The following is a 19,999-nucleotide window of genomic DNA, read 5'->3' as shown; positions in this document are numbered from 1 at the left end:
CCACGAGCAGCTTGTCCAAAGTCAGAGGCTGAGTTCAGTCCTATTCCAGATACGATGTTCCTTTTCAAATGGCATGTAACCTTCCACGATAGATATCTAATGGTTTTAGGGCGAGCCAAAAACTTGATTTTAAGAATGGATGATCTACAATGTGAAAAATAGGATTACGTGTAATTAAAACTTTTTGGCAAAGCTAAAGAAATAATCGCCGAGAGCCTACAGAATGGGGAAAAGTCACTGCCAATTATGTATCAGACAAGGAGTTAGAATGTGACACTTCCATACATAAAAATATCAAACATTAAACGCCAAATACCATCCAACTGATAAACAGGCCAATGGACTGAACAGGAAGTTCTCCAAAGAAATACAAATAAACATTTGGAAAAAGTGTTCAGCATCCTTAGCCACTAGGACCGCTTTGAGATTCCATCTCACCCCAATCAGAATGGCCATCATCAAGAAAGCCAATAGCAACAAATGCTGAGGCTGTGGGGAAAAGGCCACGGAAACTGGGGGAGCCACTATGGAAGTCAGTGTGGAAGCTCCCCAAAAAGCTAAAAACAGAACTACCATGACTCAGCTGGACCACTCCCAGGAATATACTGGAAGGACAGTAAGTCAACGTACCGTAGAGATATTTGCACATCCATGTCTACTGCTGTACTATTCACCTAGATGTCCATGATCAGGTGAAAGAAGAAATATGGTTTACACACAATGGAATATGTTAGCCAGAAAAAAAATTAAATTAGGACCTTTAGAGAAAAACGGGTGTAATTGATGATCACAAGCAATGAGACAGACGAGACCCAGAAACAGAGTTAAATACTGCAGATACTCTTACACAGACTCTAGATTTAAATGTTTATACAATGCTGTATATGCACATGCATGTGCCTGTGTGTGTGTGCCTGTGTGTGTGTGTGTGCGCGCGTGCATGCATGTGTGATGAATGGGGAAAGAGAGGTCTTATGGAAAGAGGGGAGAAAAGAAAGAGTAATGAAATGTGTGTGACAAGAAAGCAGAAGGAGGGGCCCTCTGATGGGACGGAGGGGACCAGATTCACAGGGAGAGGGCAGAAGAGAGATCGGGACCCATCCCAGCCAACACAGTATGACATGTGTGCGTAAAAATGCCAAAATGAACGCCATTATACCGTCCACTAACTTTAAAAGTGTACTTAGAAAGAATGGGCGGTCCTGCCATTGGAGGGTGCTCGTCTCAATGGAGAAGACTCGCTTTGCCTTCTCAAAGGTCACGTGGGGCCCTGGCCGCCCATCCCTCCCAGCGGGTCTCCAGCATCGCAGCCTCCCTCTGTTTAGGGACAGCTGGGAGGGCTTCAAGCGGAAGCAGCAGGTTGGAAAGATGACTGAAGATCTCCAAAACGTCACTAAAGGCAGTCTGGAGTTGGAATGGCAAGAACTGGGGCTCAGCTCTGCAAACCAGCATCCCTTCCGGCTACATTAGCCAGTCTCCACGTGGAGTCTCTCCTCAGGTCAGGCCATTCTTCTCTTCCAGCTAATCAGGTCCTGTTCCCCCTTCACGACCTGGTCCAAGTTCTTCATTCTTCCTGAGGTGTTTTCAGCCTACACAACTCAACACACAGCCACTAATATGTAACCATGTCCTAGCCACGCATCCCTCGCTCTGTCATGGCTGCTGAATTCCTGTAGAGCTTTTTTTTTTTTTTTTTTTTTTTTAAATTTTCTGTTTTGCTTCCCAACAAGGATCTGTGTTCCTTTAGGGCAAAGCCATCCTGGGTTTTGTGAAGGATTTGCAAATCGCTTCCAAAGACCTAATCCAACTTGCAGATGTGTTCTACTTACAGATTTTTTTTTTTTTTTAAAGAATTAGTTCTTGGGGGCTGGTAGCCTAGCTCAGTGACAGACTGCTTAGCACACATGTGGCCCTGGGTACCAGCTCCAGCACCACAAGTCTACAAGTGTCATTTTTAATTTCGTATTTAATTTTTTCATGCTGGGGATTTAGCCTTACAGGAGCTATGGGCATTTTACAATTAGAAATACATCCTTGGTCTGTCTGTCATCCTTTGAAACCTAATTTGAAATCTTTCAAGTTGGACTCTCTGTGTTCATCACAGCCTCCGACACTCTCCCTTGCCTACCCTTTGGTTGTTTCCTGTGTTTGAATTCTGTCTGGCCTCTCCATCCATCTGAGCTTACAGCGAGCCATGACCTTGCAAGCAGTCTCATATCACGTCTTATGGCTCACCAGCAGATGTCCGAGGCCCTTGTAAATGTCACTCACTGTTTCCATTCTGAAATCTCTGAAATTCCTTTCCCCTGTGGTATTTTTTTTTTTTTTTGGTTTTTCATTTTTTTTGTTTTTTCGAGACAGGGTTTCTCTGTGTAGTTTTGGTGCCTGTCCTGGATCTCGCTCTGTAGACCAGGCTGGCCTCGAACTCACAGAGATCCGCCTGGCTCTGCCTCCCGAGTGCTGGAATTAAAGGCGTGCACCACCACAGCCTGGCTTTCTCCTGTGTTTTTATGTCCTGTTCCCTGGAAGGACAGGGCATAGGTGGAGACATGTCACGCTTCTCCTTCCTCCCCCAGCAGAGGAAGAATGAGTGTCACCCACCAAGGGTGAAGACGCTGAGGATGCAGCTATTGAGATGAGGCTTCTGAACCTGCTCCATGACCCATAGGCAGGCAAGGAGCTAGAGTGTCTTCTCACTAGACCGGGAGTTCCTGGAGACCTGGGACTGCCTTGGTCATCAGCATCTCTAGCACCTGGGGCAACACAGGCCCCGGCTGGCACTGGGTGAAAACCCGCTGGCTCTCCTCCATAAACGTAACCTCCAAGGCTGGTGGGAGGAGGAGACAGAACGATGGAGCCTTGCTTTGGGCTTTCCTCTTCTCCCCTTGGTACTGCTCGCCAATGACCCGTCCCTACTCCTTGCTCCCCTAAGAACCTGAACGGGGCTTTATTAAGAGACCAGTAGGGCTCCTTACAGGTGTCCAAGGAGCTAATGTCATCGTTGAATGCGTGGCCACGGATGATTCACGGGAATCATTCCCGGGCTCTCCCCACCCACCGGATATTCTAAGTTCAAAGGAGCAGCCTTCACTAGCCAACCAAGTAATTCTCCGAGCAAAGATAATTCTAGAAACTAGTTATATGTAACATATGATTCTTAGCACATAATGGATTCTAAACATTCACATTCAGTGAAATGGACTAAGTCGAGTGTGAAGTGTGACATATGAACTGATTTTCCATTAAGGACGCAAGCAGAACTGGATGGAAAAACAGATTTATGCTAGGGAGGAGGGGTCTCTCCTGGGGGGTGGGGGGCGGGGCAAGGTGCTCTCAGGAGAAAGGGGTGTGTGCGGCAGGCCTCCATATCAAAATCACCCACTTCACATTCCACGTTTATGAAAGGGAAATATCGAGATATTCTCTGAAAATAGGTCTCTTTTTCTTTCCTTCCTTAGTGGGACTTGACTAAGCACCTATCAGTCACTCTAAACAGTCCGTGGTGAAGATATCAGAATATCTGAGGAATTCCCCACAAAGGCTGAAAATAAGAGCCCTGAGGTCAAGTGTCTGCCTCAAAATCCTGCAGCTACCATCCACTGGTTGTATGACCTTGGGCAAGGTTACTCTTCCCAGCCTGAGGCCTGCTTGTCTCCAAAATGGCGATAATGAGCGATTCAAGTGTTTATCAACAGGTTAATACACTGTGGTATATCCATATAATGGATCATCACTCATCAATAAAACGAAGACACTAACGATACACGCAGCAACCTGGATCGACGGCGTTGGAATCATAATGAGGAGAAACGCCAGGCACGCTTATGCTTCTATTTACGTAAACTGGGATAAGATGTGCGTACTCATGCTTTCATTTAGTCTAGGAAATGAAATTATTTTATCGTGGAAAAAAGCACCAATAGTTGAGGCCAGAGGCAGAGGAGGGATGCGCTGGGGTGGGGGTAATGGAGACTCTGTATGTTCATTGTGACAGTGGTTTCACAGGACACGGATGTCAGCCCAACTCACACTGCTTGCTGTAAGTGGCTAAGGCTTTCCGTGCTTAAACACACTCAGTAAAGCTGATGTAAAAACCTTCGCCCCGGGGAGATGGGGACCAGGAAAGTGCCTGCAGCACAGTGCGAGCATCAGGACCTGAGTTAAGATCCTAGGAACCCAGATCAAAGGCTAAGCCTGGTGGTGTGTGCCCAACACTCCAGCAGCGCAGGGCAGGGGCAACAGGCAGATCCCCGGAGCTCACGGGTTAGCCTCGTCAAACTGATGAACTCCAGGTGCAGTGAGAGACCCTATTTAAAAAAAAAAAAAAAAAAAGTGGAGCCGGGCGGTGGTGGCGCACGCCTTTAATCCCAGCACTCGGGAGGCAGAACTCTATGAGTTCGAGGCCAGCCTGGGCTACAGAGTGAGTTCCAGGAAAGGCACAAAGCTATACAGAGAAACTCTGTCTCAAAAAACCAAATAATAATAATAATAATAATAATAATGGTGGAAAGTGATCTAGAAGTGACATCCTATCAGCCTCCCACCTTTACATGAATGTGTACACACACACACACACACACACACACACACACACACACACACACACACACGTATGCACTCATGCACACACGCACTTATGCACACATGCACTTATGCACACATACACATACACAGCTTGCTATAGACTGTTGATTGTTCTTGAGAGTCACACGGCACAGTATGTAAAACACAAGCCAAATGTGGTATCATATCCCTATTATCCCAGACAAGACAATGCCAAGCACCTAGCTTGGTGGCTGGAACAAGGTGAATGTTCAGTAGTAAATGGTGATGGTTAACACTGGTGGACAACTGAGGCACAAGAGCTGATTCTCTTGGGAGTCGGAAGGGCGGTCTCTCTGAGTCCTGCTACACGATATAATACCCTCTAAGCCTCAATTGCTTAATGCGTTAAAGGGCAGGTTTGCTCAAGATGGCCTAAGGAGCCCCTCCAAGCCACAGCATCGTGACTCTAAAGCAGTGGCCTTGTGGCAACCAGTACAGCCTCTGGCCCCACACATTCACGTGCAGCAAGTGCAGCATTTGCAAACATTGGCTGTGACATTTTATAGCTACTCCTTGAAATGTAGCATTTTCCACAGTGAAAAAAGTGAAGAGAGCGGGGTTTCAGAAGCCCTTCGGAGGAGGGCGCTGGAAGGCGGCTTGAGGCCGAGTGGGAAACAGCCTGGAGACACCCGGTGAGCAAGCGCCAGTGGATCATGGATTACATTGTTTTCTTGTTATTTCCATTTGGAAGTTTCTGCCAACGAGCTCTAGAAATCATGTTTCCTGCACTAAATGTTTCTTACATAAAGCCCAAGTTTCTTGGTGTTACAAACAAATACACAAGCAACTGGAGACTGAAGTTATTCAAAACATGACCCTCGGGACATGACTTGCCATATGCTCAGTCCTAGCCACCATTCCAGACTGGTCAGATCCTAACACTGCAGATACCCCCCCCCACCTCCATCCCCCCCCCTACCCCCACTCCCGTCACCATCTTCTAGTTCAAGGCCTCAGAGGTCTTCAGCCACAGGGTGTGAGGTGAGCCAGCCCCGGGACTCCTGGGAAACCAGAAGAGGTTCGACTACACCCAGACAGGGAATCAGGACCTTGATGAGTGACCTTAGCGGAAACACGTTAGGTCGTATACATAGCAGGCCCCAAAATGGCAGTCCTGCTGATGGTGGCCTTAGATGGCGGCCTCATCCAACACAGGCTGAATTCTTACTGGGTAAACAGAAACCTGAAATCAGCATCCCTTGGGAATCTTATGATTTGGAGTTTCTGTTTGTCAGGAAGGCCACTACACTTCCCTTCAAATGCCAGGGGCAAAATAGACTTGGTTCTGGATAAGCAGCTTGTGACACCCACCCTGCTGACTAATGGATCAAAGCCGGGCCTTCCCATGAATTGCTGTTCTCTGATTCTGTGGGACAGCCTGGCAGTTTGTCCCCCGGTAAGCTGTTTTCTACCCACAGACTGGCCTTGTTTGGTGATTTCGCTGCACTCACTCACAAGATGCCTTAGACTAATCCACGGCCACGTGGGCCACCCTCAGCCGCGGAGAGCTACAAACGCAGCCCAACATGAAACTGTAAACTTACTTAAGATATTGTACTTTTTTTTTTTTTTTTTTTGGTTTTTCGAGACAGGGTTTCTCTGTGTAGCTTTGCGCCTTTCCTGGAACTCACTTGGTAGTCCAGGCTGGCCTTGAACTCACAGAGATCCGCCTGCCTCTGCCTCCCGAGTGCTGGGATTAAAGGCGTGCGCCACCACCGCCCGGCAGATATTGTACTTTTTAAAATGCAATTTTCTTTTCTTTTCTTTCTTTCTTTCTCTCTCTCTCTCTCTCTCTCTCTCTCTCTCTCTCTCTCTCTCTCTTTTTTTTTTTTTTGGTAACTTGATTGTGTGGTTCTCGAGCGTGAACTTTACAGTCGACAACATTTTGTCTTGATGGCAAAAAGTTGGACACAGCTTAGGGCTAGCTCCAGACAGCTCTCAAGAGGGACAACCTGACCATCAAAGATACATCACCTGCCAGCAACCAGATCAGCCTTTGAAGGGGGACCAATAGATCCAGGATCAATATGTTCACATCCAGAGTGTCCCATATCCAATCCAACTACTAATCAGTAAGGGAGCGAGATGTGTGGGTGGGTGGGTGGGGGGGAACACCTCTTGCAGAAGGAAAATGAGGCAACAGAAACAGATTCAGAAGAGACTACAATGATAGAATGAGCAGCCCAAGTACTTAAAATGGTTACTACACACTACTATAGCAAGAGAATACATGTGCATGTGCGTGCACGCACACGGACATGCACACACACCACCCACCCTCATGCGCACACATAAAAAGAAAGACATGAGCGAGACCAGAGGTAAATGGAAGATTTGTTTTAAAGAAGAATTGGGGCTGGGGAAAAGACTCAGCTCGCGGGGGAGGGGCGTCTGCCCCGAAGGGCATGAAGGCCTTGGCTTTGAATTTCCAACAGCCATGTAGAAAGTGGGTAGGCTGCGCAAGTCTGTAACCCCAGTAAAGCTGACCGACACACTGCCGCGGAGTTCTGAAGGACCAACGAGGGAGTGGGTAAGCAGTAAGTAAGTGGGTAATGGCAGGAGCCTTAGCAAAGCAGAGATGTGAGCAGCAGTCTGGGATTTTAAGCCTGCAGCCAAGGACTCCCTGAGGGCTCCCAGGTCTCCTGGCCTGAGGGCTCCCAGGTCTCCTGGCCACGCGCGCGCTCTGACTTCCTCTAAGGAGCTCACCTTCTCCGTCATCTGATCGAGTCAGGCTGTGCTGTCTCAGGCGGCCGCTGTCGGTGGGAAACAGAACAGGAGAGTTTCAAACACAGATAGCAAGGACTAGAGCCGGCAGGGGTCCTGGCTAGTTCTATGTCAACCTGACACAAGCTGGAGTCATCTGCAAGGCGGGACCCTCAACTGAGAAGGCGCCTCCATGAGACCCAGCGGTTAAGGCATCGTCTTACTTAGTAATCAATCTGCCCATCTGCGTTGTTACAGCGGAAAATCTGGGCTGGCACCCTGACGCTTGGGACACGTAATCCTAAAAAGCCGGTGGTGACACAGTGACATGGCATCCGTGTCATCGGACCTTCAGGTGAGGAGGCCACAAGAAGCAAAGCTCTTAATTCACCATGCAGATCCTAATGCCAGGCCACAGCCGGACTCCACGCCACCTGAATTCATTTTTGGAGACGTAGTTATTGTTTTTATTGATGTGGATGACTATTTGGTCTGCACACTGTGTGGGCCTGGTTTCCATGGAGATGAGGTGAGGGAGTCTGGAGCCCCAGGGACCTGGAGCTAAGGACGGTTGTGAGCCGCCATGTGGGGGTTGGAAACCTAGCCCAGGCTCTGCAAAGGCGCTCAGCTGCCGAGCGAGCCAGCTCTCCAGCCCCTTCCATCTGTTTTTTCAAGGCTGTGTTTAACACGGGCCGGAGGGAACAATGACAGCCAAGGCCGCACTGCTGGCCCCGCTCACTACAGGACACACAAGAACGGGAACTTACTCTTCCATTTCTTCCGAAAGTTTCTTTCCCAATCTGAAAAACAGAGAGAGAGAGAGAGATGGTTTAAGACAACCCATGAGTCTCACACACTGGAGCATTGCCTGCGGGGAGGCTCAGGCAGGCGCAAGTCAGCATATCCCAAATGCTTTCTTGTAGCCACTGTAAGGCCGTGGCGTTGGTGTGTGTGTGTGTGTGTGTGTGTGTGTGTGTGTGTGTGTGTGTGTGTGTGTGTGTGTGTGTGTGCACATGTGTGCACCACCAGGTATGCGTGTATTTAGTAGATAGGCAGAGGTTGGATCAGATGCATTCCTGGGTAACCTTCCACCTTCCCTCTCCCTCCTCACTCTCTCTGGAGACAGGATTAGCCTGGAATTTTCTGTGTAAACCAGGCTGGCCTGGAACTCACAGAAACCCCCTTGCCTTGCATCTGCCTTCTGAATGCTGGGATTAAAGGCCCATACCACCACGCCCTGCCACCATATCTTTTGAGACAGGGTTTCTCTCACTGAAGCTGGTTCTCACTGATTGGCTAGACTGGTTGGCCAGCAGCCTCTGGACCCCTGCTCAATGCCAGGGTGACAGATGTACATGACCACATCACTGGTTTTATGTGGATGCTGGGGATCAGACGTCAGATCCTCATGGCCACATAGCAGGTTACTTGACTGCCTGGGCCATATTCCCAGTCCCCTGTAAGGCCTTCTTAAAGCCTTGGCTCAGTACAACTCCAGATTAGATTGCTGGGTTTGACTGTTGGTAGAGCAAGAAGCTGAAAACTGATGCAGACAATGCCTCTCTTAACAGCTGGCCGACCCACTGAGAGCTTTCTCTTTTCAATGACTAAGGCTCTGGTGTAGTTGGTGCTGTTCCTGACCAGCTTGGGTACTCCACAGGAGCCAAGGGGGTGTACTAGCTCCGCTGTTCAGCAAGCCGTCTTCTATCTCATCAGCAGGAAGGACTGGCATTGGGTGGAATCTGTACGTGGGCGATACCCAGGCCTTTACCTAAGGTAGGAATTCTCACATGTCAGTGACAGGAGATCCACTGGGAAGCCTGTTAGACATGCAGACTGCCTGGCCCGGCATGGAGAGATTTCTGAGTTGGCTGATATGGGGATGGGGAAACCAGGACTACATACTGTTGTTGTTATTTATGGTATTATTTGTTTGTTTGTTTGTTTGTTTAGGTTTTTTGAGACAGGGTTTCTCTGTGTAGCTTTGGTGCCTGTCCTGGATCTCACTCTGTAGACCAGGCTGGCCTTGAACTCATAGAGATCCGCCTGGCTCTGCCTCCTGAGTGCTGGGATTAAAAGGCGTGCGCCACCACTGGTATTATGGTATTATTTTTATTGCTTATGGTATTATTTTTATTGCTATTATTATGTGGTATTGTTAATAACAGCTTGTGTTCTTGGGAACAGAAGTGAGGTCTTACACATGCTAGATGAGCACTCTCCTCCTGAACTACATCCTCAATCTGGGACGATGGATTTTAAACAGAATTCCAAGTGATTCTAACCTAAGAAAGTTACCACAAACACTGTGACTGGCAACTATGGATGGTGTTTAAAGACGGCTTTGGGTACATGGTGATTACATTTCTCTAGGTCTGAAAATCTCCACAATGAGACTTGAATTTCCTTTCTTTCTTTTTCTTTTTTTCTTTTTTAAGATTCATTTATTTATTTTGCATACAGCATGTATGATTACAGGTCAGAAGAGGGCACCAGATCTCATTACAGATGGTTGTGAGCCACCATGTGGTTGCTGGGAATTGAACTCAGGACCTCTGGAACAGCAGTCAGTGCTCTTAACCTCTGAGCCATCTCTCCAGCCCGAGACTTGCATTTTCTTTAAATAAAGTATTTTCAGTCTGAAATCTAGCACATGGTAGACGAGTTGGGACGTGGTGGCAGTGTCATACAGCTAGAAGCAGAGTGCATGACATTCTCACCCTTGTCCATGCAGAGCCAAAAACATCACCAGGAAGAGTTTCCTTGAGGCCAACTACCAACCCTGTAAGATGTAAATACCTCCCCCAGCTACTGATCATAAACTCATTTTTTATCAATTAAAAAATAAAAAATAAAAATATAGTCTAAGTTTAAATAAATGACTCTCAACTACACTGTTTCTTTTTCATTTTTTATGTGTTTGTATGGGTGTTTTGCCTACATGTGTGTTTATTTAACAAGTGAATGCCTGGTGTCCACAGAAGCCAGAGAAGAATGTTGGAATCCCTGGAACTGGAGTTACAGACAGTTGTGAGCTGCCATGTGGGTGCTGGGAATTGAACCTGGGTCCTCTGGAAGAGCAGCCAGTGCTCTTAACTGCTGAGCCATCTCTCCAGGCCCACCCACTCCCAGTACTGCTTTTAAAAGTCAGGAGAGAAAGGAGAACAGGCAGGTGAATGGAAGAAAAGGAGAGCTACTCAAGGACTTGGATCCTGAATGCGGTTATTGAGCGGTGGATCCTTCGGGAGGCGGGGCCTGGTGGAAGGAAGTTAGGTTGCTGGGTTGTACTCTTAAAGGAGCTATTGAGACCCTGTTTCATTCTTCACTCTTTCTTTTGCCCTCCCGGGTACAATGAGGTGAACAATTCCTCCAACCACGTGCTCCCACACAACGGACAGGCCCACAAGAACAGGGCCACACAACTCTGCACTTAACACCGCTGAAACCGTGTGCCAAAAGAGACCTTTCTTCCGGTGTAAGCTGATTTCCTCAGCTGGTCTGCTCCGGCAACAGGAAGCTGACTAAACACAATCTCTGCAGGGGTTGACTCAGTGGCTACAGTTAGCATGGCCGAGCAGCGAGGGTACAAGAGTGAAAGACAGAAGGTGAGGTGGAGGAGGGCGTCCAGGGTCAACCATGCACCTCCCCGGGGCTGCTCAACCCAAGGAGTTCCAAGTCAAAGAACTACGTAGAGAACACTACTGGTTGCCAGGGTCCCTTTCTGCTGGGGAGGACGGCAGGCCCCTGTCCTTGTTCCCATCGTTCCCTTGGACTATGCTTCTAACTCTTCTCTGAAGCTGACCTTTGTCAACTCACTGTCCAGAGGACTCGGCCCCCATGTCACCAACAGTGGGAAGATGAGACCAGGTCATGGGAGAATGGGACCAGAGCTGCATGGAGACGAGGCCAGGGTCTTCACTTTGTGCACAGGATGTATATACTCACCCTGAGGTTAGCAGTCTCCCCACCACGTGCTCCCACCATGAGGTACCGCACTACCTCAGGTCCAAAGCAACAGTGCCGCACAACCAATTGAAACTGGAAGAGCAGGGAGACCTGTGTCAGGCTCCGCATCACCCGCTAGGGTGCTCACACCAAAGGCCTGGTTGTCCCTCATGTTATTATTGTGATTTCTAAGGTGCCATGGCAAAAGCAGGGGAATTCTGCCAAGAGTAGACAATGATGGCGGTGGCAATCTCTGGGGAGGCTGATTAATGGCAGTTTATCCATTCAGTGTCCAAAAGGCAGGTGAGTTCAAGATTCAACTCAACTGCTATGGAGCCCGCATTCCATTCTCTCTCCCTCTAGGGGAAGTCCGAGGACATTCTTGACCATTTCGTTTCTCTCTTGGAGACAGGAGACTGGAAGATATCCCGGGAAGGGATGCACTCAGGTCTCTGGAACACCACTGGGAGCCCTGTCTTTGCTCTGCCTCACACAGAAGGAAAACTGGCCATTTCTGGGCTTTCTCTAGAGCAGCAGTTTTCAACCTATGGATCGAGACCCCTTTGGGGGTTGAATGACCCTTTCACAGGGCTCACCTAAGACCATCTGAAAACACAGATATTTACATTACCATTCATAACAGTAGCAAAATTACAGTCATGAAGTAGCAACAAGATAATTTTATGGTTGGGGGGGGGTCACCACAACAATGAGGAACTGTGTTAAAGGATCACAGCACTAGGCAGGTTGAAGACCCCTGGTCTAAAGTGTAGGTGAATTAATTGGGTTGGCATCACACTGCTGTTTATTCTTTTAACAAATGCTCCTCCTTCTGGATGACTGCAATAAAAAGCCTGGTAACGACACAACCTTGGGGACAGAAGCCAGACCGTCCGCCACCCTGGGCTCCCTCCTACAAGGCCAGGGGCCGTTCTGAGTCAGAGGAGCCCGGGGACAGAAGGACGTCCTACAGCCTCGGCGGGAAGGACAGTCTAGACCTGGTGTATGGTTCTCTATGGAAAGATAAATGTGCACACGTGTGTGCCCCTGGGGATCCAGTATGGAGTACAGCTCTGTCTCACAGATCTGCTACACTCGTCTGATCCCCAAAGGCATCTCAGGAGGCACTGAGCCACACACACAACGGTTTTCGGTGCCTTCCAAAGACATCGGTGTCTGTGTCACAGTGTTACTGCAGGTGTCCGCAGTGACCACTGACACTCAGGGACACCAGGCACTGTGGCCATGGGCCTCACCCTCGACACAGAGCTAGCCAGGATGAGCCTGACACTAGACATCTTTCATCCTAGGTTGCGGGCACACCGCCCCGGCTGCCATGCCAGCATCCCCAGGGCACCCACACAGCTGTTGGATTCCTGTACACACAGTTCTTCTAATTCCCCTACCTATGCACAGAACTGAACGCTGCGGAGAACCCTCCAAACAGGCAGCTCTTAACCATGGGACGCGACAGAATCACATGCCAAACTTTTTCAGTGGGGATGCGCTAGCTCCCCGCCCCCTGGCCCCCGCTCCCCGCTCCAGTATTGATTTGTAGAAACAGGTCCCAGTCATGGCTATGAGAGTTGCATCCCTAGCTGCATTCCAGACAGGAGGCTGGACTCCCTAGCTGCTGCTCAGCAAAGCAGACACCTGCGCCCCTCCCTGCCTTCTTTCTCGGTTGCCTGCTGTCTTCCACCGGAAGTGTTAACGGAGATGGACTTGAAGAAGGGATGGCCAGGAGCCCAAACAGCCCACAAAGCAAAGCTTCCGTCCCCGGGACTCCCACGAGCCTGTGGTGTCTGTACAACCCAAGCAGGAGTTCGCCACCCCAGCAGGCCAGACAATTCAGACCCGGGAGAGACGCTCACTCGCTCACTATGCAAACGCTCACTATGCAAAATGCAAAAGCGGAGCCTGCTGAACCAGCACTTTGAAAAGTTCATTAAGGGCCAGGTTTCCTTGGAGGGGCTCCTCCATCGCCTGCTGCCTGCTTTGGCCATTCTGCAGAACACAGCTTCACCTATGGACCGGAGGAACTAATCCCCCCCCCTCCCCTTGCAGATTTGGTAACAGGGGCATGCCGGTGGTGAGGAAGCATGGCTGGCGAGCCAAGCAGCTCGAAAAGGAGAAATCCCAGCCATACCCCCCCCCCCGCCCCGCCCCGCAGCCCTTTGCAAACCACCAAAACCCCTGGCCATGAGCTGCCGCATTCTAAGTACCGGCTTCTCAGGTGAAGCGTAGCAGGCTCCCTGCTGCTACCCAAACCGTCCCTGCCTGATTTTCAGCCCTGCTTTCTTCAGACGCGGTCAGCTTGGTGCAGCCACACATTTCCCAGGAGAGCTGGGAGTTAGCGGCGGTGGCGGCGGTGGTGGCGTCGGGCCTGCCCCACACCTGGCACCAACACCGTCTAACGTACTGGCTGCTACTACATTCGGCACACGTGATGTACTAGAACAGTCCCATCACTGCTGTTATTAACGCCACCGCACAACGGCAGAACCCAGGCTCAGGGAGGTAAAGCAGCTTGCTTTCTGACGCCCGCCTAGAGACCAGCAGGCGCTGGTGCAAGCCAGGAGGGCTTATGCCAAAGCTCAGCTCTCAACCGCTGTGTAGGGACACAGGTACAAGCAACTCTGCGTGGGCAGACATGCCCCTTCCGTACACCCCGCTGGGACCCAGCTACTATTTTCTACGACGCAAACATGCTTCAAACCTAGAGCAGGGCTACAGCTTGGCCAGGTCTCCCAACCTGGTGGTTTAACTGTTCTGTGTGGTTTATTCTACATTTTGTAATGTGGCGGGCAGGGGTCTTATCTAGCCCGGCCACCCTCCCTTCCCCAGTCCCAGCTCTTTGCTGATTTGGCTGGCTGAGGACAAGCATGACCTCACAGTCACATGACTGCAGCTACAGAGACCCTGAAGACTCTGGGTTCTCCTGCTTTCATTCTGGGGCTCCATGGAAAAGAATGTGCTATAGGTAAAAAAAAAAAAAAAATCACCCCTGGGGTGATTCCTCAGGTGAGGGTCTATCTACCTTGTGTGCATTACCTGATTCATCCGTCTGTCTTGTGGCCATCTGTCCTCACTGGCCCTGTATTATCAAGGGCTTGGGTCGGCCATCATGATCAAAATAAGGACCACATCTGAGGGACCTGTAAGTGGTTATGACCCCAACTTGCAGGCATGGCCAGCAGCTGAGGGTGAGGCTCCCAAAGCAACCTGGGTCCTCTCTGTCACCAGACAACATCTTTGACTGCTACTTCCTTTGTGAAGGCTAAAGGTGGCCCTGATGCAGACCTCATGGAAACAGTCTCTCATGCCTAACGGAACACTGTGGAGATCTAAATGGAGATAAAGTACCATGGCTCAGAGGACAGCCGGGATTCTATCTTTATGCAGCATGACAATGTTCGGTGGTTAATTAGACACCGTTAACCTAGTTTAGCAGGGGACATAACTGGGATAAATGGGGGGAGTGTCCTTGAAGCCTCTTAATAGCGATGGCACACACTAGACCCCAGACCTGCCCTCCCTGCTGAGGCAGAACCAGTGCCACATGGACCCCAGAGTCAGTGGACATTGCCACCGACCACCGTCTCTGATCCAGGAAGCAAAGTGAAGAGTTTGGGCACACAAGGACAGTTCCAACTCTCGTAGCTGAGAAGACTCTAAAGGCACATGACTCCATTGCAAAAAGATGAGATTCTGCAGCAGGGGCCAAGTTCACAGAAGAGCCTTAGTAGAGAGACACAGGAAACACATACTGGCCCAAGGCCCTAGCAGTTCACAAACGCGTCCTCCTGTGGAAGGGAGCGATCAAAATGTGGTTTGCCCATGACGTGTTCTAGACTCACGGTTAAAAATGCTTGATAGAAACCTCAGAACTGCTGGGCACGGTGGCATGTGCCTTTAATCCCAGCATGCAAGAGGCAGAGGCAGGTGGATCTCTATGAGTTTGAGGCCCTGGTCTATATAGTGAGCTCTAGGTCAGCCAAGGCCACATTGTGAAACTCCATCTCAAAAAAACAAAACAAAACAACAAAAAACCCAAACACGCACCTCACCACCACCTCTGAAAGCTCACTGAGGTAAGTTTCCCCTAGGCCTGAGCGAGAGAGGAAGCCATTTCTCCCTGCTCCCCAAACCCAGGCTCCACTTTATTCCACAGTGGCCCACCAAATGGGGTGGGGCTTCACAGTGGACACTGAGAGGAAAGGGAGGTCAGCTGCTGTAAACATGGCCACACTGTCCACTCAGGATCGGGCGATGAACTGAACACTTGGGTCTCTGCTCTCACCTGTCCCCACACCTAACATTCTAGAGAGAAGCCAACAGATTTCTTACTCAAGCTTCTTCTGAACGTGGAAGTGCCCACTTTGTCCCTCAGTTCCTGGTTCCTGTCATTCCTGCTTAGTGTCCAATGAAGATGAGGGTTCTCTTTTCTCACTTTCTTTCAGAGTTCATAGGTCAGAACTCGCTAGCATCCAAAGTTTGCCACTGTGTGGTTCTAGGCCACATTGGATCCCATTTAGTTTGTGCAAGAATAGTTCGTCATCAAGTATAATGTTGAGAGATGAAAACTACATCCCAGTCTGTCTGTGCACAAACCCTGTCCTCGATGGGATAGCGAATTCTATGGCCATTCCTGGATGAAGTCTGCCCCCTGCTGGGAAGATTAAGAATAACATCTTTGTTAGGATTCTAACAGGCAGTTTTAGGAGGGGAAGGAAGCCAGTTGTGGAACCATATAAAATGTGTACATGTATCTGCTACAGAGGAAACTAGCTGAGAGTCTGGAGTCTGCCCCTTAGCCATCTCACATGAGATTATGCTGTTCAGGAAACCTTTGTGGGACTGCAGTTATCTGCTAGAACAAGTAGGAGCTGGGAACTGGAGTTCCGTCTGGTGTTTCCAAATCTGGTGGAGGAGAACATTATACAAACAACATTAAATCCTCTACAAACTCACACTGAGATGCCTAAGAGACTCAGTTCACTGTCATCCACCCTGAGTCACTGCTAAGTGTGGCACGGAGACTACAGGGACCCAAAGAAGCCCTCCCCCCACCCCCCAAAGCTTGCTGACTGCAGACCTAGAACCTCACACACAAACTCCGGGTTTGTGCCCTGTGCTCTACTGCGCTCCACACTTCACAGGGTGGAAAGGCAGACGGAAGCAAAACGCCAGGGAGGAACCCAAAAGGGAACCAGCCACCGCAATCAGGCTGCCGGGAAGACCTGACCAGTGACAGTCAGGAACTGACGTCACTGGAAGGCTTTCCAGCCTAACCCAAGGTCAGAGCCATGCCACGGCCATGTGAGGCAGACAAGGTGGCAGATGCTGGTGGGGAGGTAGTGGCTAAAAATGAGGAGGGTATCAGAGCCGGCAGGGTCAGCAGGCGGGCTTGCTCAAGAGGGGGCCGCCATCCACACCAACTATGCTGAGGTGGCCATCAATATTCATTGGATCCTGGATTCCCCTTCAAGTCATCATGACAACAGAGAAGCTGGATGTAGCTGGCCTTGAACTCTGCACTTCAGCAGCAGCAAAGGCATACTCGGAAGAGGCCGCCTTCGCTCCTGCAGGAAGGAGGATGGGGAGAAGCAGCGGCCGAGGACCAAGATGGGGGCAGTTTCCCAAACATTCCCCACGTCAAATGCCACAGTCGGGATTTCTGCTACCCCTGTGTATTTTCTATACCTACTCCACACTCCTTTCAAAAGACTCCTTACTTTTCCTTTAATCTATGTATTTGAAAGGAAACTCCATCCTTGATGGAAAGATGGCCTCACCAATCAGTGGGCCCATAAGATGAAAACACAGTTTTAAAGACTACATTTTAGTGTAGCTATTCACTACAGTCTGCCAAAAGTCTCAGCCTCCTGTGCGTTCTTTGCTGGGAATGGGTATCAGCGGGGCTGGAGAAGTCCTAAAGAAATACTCTGGGCGTGGTGAGATTCGTTCTTTGGATGATCAGAGACAGCAGCTAATGGAAAAGAAGAGGACCATTAGGCGTGAGTCCAGTCTTGGTGAAACACGGCTGTGTGGACCATGAAAGGAGCAGGACTCGGAAACAGAAACAAGCAGAGACCAGGGTCCCTAAGTCAGAAGCCAATTTCTCAGGGTTTCCAGAAACCCTGATTTCAATTCTCTTTGGGTTGCTTTTTGTTGTTGGTTTTTTTTGTTTTGTTTTGTTCTGTTCTGTTCTGAGATGAATCTCCCTCTATAGCTCCGGCTGGGCTTGAATTCGGGTTCCTCCTGACGTGCCCCCGAGTGCTGGCATTTGAGGTCTGCTCCAGCACAGAGGCCTGTAAAGACTTCCTTCTAGGCACTAACCTGTCGGTTCTCGCTACTCCTCTTTACATTCTGTACTCACGCACTGAAGCCCTCCATCTGGCCCGAGTCAGGAGATGCGCACAGGGAAGGTCTTAAGATCCCTGCAAACCCTTGCGGCTGCCACATCTGAGGCAAAACCGGACCAGCAGGACTGTGTGGTGGCTTCTCTGAGATCTCAGAGCACCCCCAGGTACATCGAGGGTAAATATGAGCCAAGGACACCGTGGCTCTTCAAAAACACGGCTTCTGACATAACCACCACCAGGACCCACTGGAAAGCCACCAGTAAGCAGCTCTGGAAGAGGACGGGCCCCAGAGTAAGATCCTATCCAAGCCCACCCCGACTAGCTGTTTCCTGTGTACCTATGCCCACGCTGCCGCAGCTCATAATAAAACTGCTCTGGGTTATTTCTAATAGAGGACTAAAAAGCAAAGGGAGGGAGAGGTGTGATGTTCACAGACGCATTTTATTTCTGAGAGCGCGAACCCATCAAAGGGAGAACAAGGGGACCATTTCTGCCAGGAGAATTTCAAGCAACGGCAGACGTCACTCATCACTCCCTCCTGGCTCCCACCTGCTCAGCCTGCAAGGCAGCCAGCCGGTCTCCCTCTAGCTCAGCCTGGCTGGCTCAGGGGACACAACTTTTTTCCTTGAAAGTTTTTTTTTTCTGTTCGTAAGATGGCTTCATATGATCAACATCTCATTTCTGTGAGGGTCCCAGAGGACGGCAGCAAAGACGATTTTATTCTAAGCACCTAGCTCTTGCACACAGTGTACAGTGAGCGGCCTTTTCATGAACTTGAGATGAATGTGAGCGGCTCTCAGGATTGAGAATGGGCACGGCTGTTGCATTCGAGGCACATTCCATTACACTAATTAGCAGCATGACCTTGGGCGGTAGGGCAAGGTGACATGTAAGGGCCTTTCCGACTGTAAGATCCTGTAATTCCGCGCCACTCCCCCCCAGGCCTCATGTTCTCCAACTCCGAACTGAGGAAGCCGGACTCCACTGGTGCTCGGGCTCTCCCGAGTCAGGGAAGGGGCACCAGCCTTGCCCCCCCCCCCACATCCTGCGGTGTACCTGTTTGCTGGGAACAGCCTCTATTCGGACAGTCCCCCGGCATCCCCTTCTCCCTGCCTGAAAATTCCAACCAAGAAAGTGTGATATGCTTGTCTGGAAACCCAAGTCCACACGGTGGGGCAGGAAGTGGGGTGAAGGGGAGGGGAGACGATTTTAGTGGGGGGAGGGTAGGAAGGAACCCCTCTTTCCTCTTCCAGTCATTTTTAGGGACAACACTGTCACCTGCAGGGAGAAGTCGGGCTTTCTCTTGACTTGCTCTCAACCGTCACATTGTTTCTTCCTGCTGAATGCCACTCCCATGCCCCTTCCTGCCAGGGGGCTGAAGGAAGGGGATCTGCACAGATGTGCCGAACCCCCTAAACCTCCAAGCCCAGGCAGCTCCGACCTGGGTGCAGCCCTGAGCCGTGGGCCTTGATTTAGACGGCCCGCTAGAAACCAGAGATTCTGAGTAGGCAAGTCCCAGGGTTTGAGTGTGAGTCTTCTCACGATGCAACTTAACCCCTGGTGCGGCTTTCAGGGATGCTCGGACCACGGGAGCAGAGGGTAGCGCATTAGGAAAAGGCTGGCGGGAACTCACTAGGTCCTTCTGCCCTTCCATTCGAGGACACGGCCTCGGGGTACCATCTTGGAAGCAGACGGCACGGCTGAGCAGAATTTACCGGGGCCTCTTACTCTCTGGATCTTGTCCGCAGGAGAAACATTCCTATCACCTGGACTATTGTGTCTTGTTACAGCGGCTGAAATAGACTAAGACAGTTCAAATCAGTGTCCCACTGTTTCTCTAGCTGTGCGCGCTGAGGGGAGTTCCTTAAACAGTGAGAAATACCACCTTCCACTCCACAGGGCCATTTCAGGAATCAAGTACCACAATTCCGGCAAAGTACTGGGCATAGTACGCTCCCACATCACCTAATGAGGGGGGCACATGCCGAGTAGTGCACCATTAGACAGCATCCTCGTGGTGTGAGCATCGGTGTGTATTTAAGCTAAGTCTGCCATGATGCCACTAGACAGCATCCTCGTGGGGACCCCCCGAGGTACCTGAGGTCTGCCGTTGACTGATGTATCTTATGCCATGCATGACTGTACTCATGCACCGGAAGGGCTCGGCAGACAGAGGCAGCTGCAGCCGCGGCGGGCGGTCATCCTCACTGCACACAGTAATGGGACGGGATGCTTCTCCTTGCAGGAATGGTCTTTTTCCTTGGTCCCAAACCAAACCCGAGTCTGCGGATTGCTAGCGAGTCGTGTCTGCCTCGGTTACTCCATCCCTTCCGTCTCTAGGGGCCCGGCACCCCCTCTCCTGCTGCCCCTCACTGAATTCC

The 19,999-nt window shown here is 50.2% G+C and overlaps 1 protein-coding gene across 5 annotated transcripts in view; it reads right to left on the bottom strand.

Moving 5' to 3' along the window:
* The window catches only part of Ift43 (intraflagellar transport 43), an 84,860-nt gene that overhangs the window by 15,787 nt on the left and 49,074 nt on the right, over positions 1 to 19,999 (bottom strand). For 3 of the 5 annotated variants that reach the window (XM_006990300.3, XM_076551120.1, XM_076551121.1), the window contains exons 4-5: positions 8,076 to 8,108; positions 7,312 to 7,358 (exon numbers count right to left, since the gene is read on the bottom strand). In XM_006990300.3, the coding sequence (XP_006990362.1) occupies positions 7,312 to 7,358; positions 8,076 to 8,108 (80 nt within the window). Of the gene's footprint in view, positions 1 to 6,691; positions 7,113 to 7,311; positions 7,359 to 8,075; positions 8,109 to 19,999 lie in introns of those variants that run through there. The other 2 variants (XM_076551119.1, XM_042260961.2) reach the window with 2 other exon arrangements.

The sequence above is a fragment of the Peromyscus maniculatus genome, chromosome 14, assembly GCF_049852395.1.
Source record: "Peromyscus maniculatus bairdii isolate BWxNUB_F1_BW_parent chromosome 14, HU_Pman_BW_mat_3.1, whole genome shotgun sequence".
NCBI classification, from domain to species: Eukaryota; Metazoa; Chordata; class Mammalia; order Rodentia; family Cricetidae; genus Peromyscus; species Peromyscus maniculatus.
Note: the sequence above shows the minus strand (reverse complement) of the source record. Positions and strands in the feature narration are given on the sequence as shown.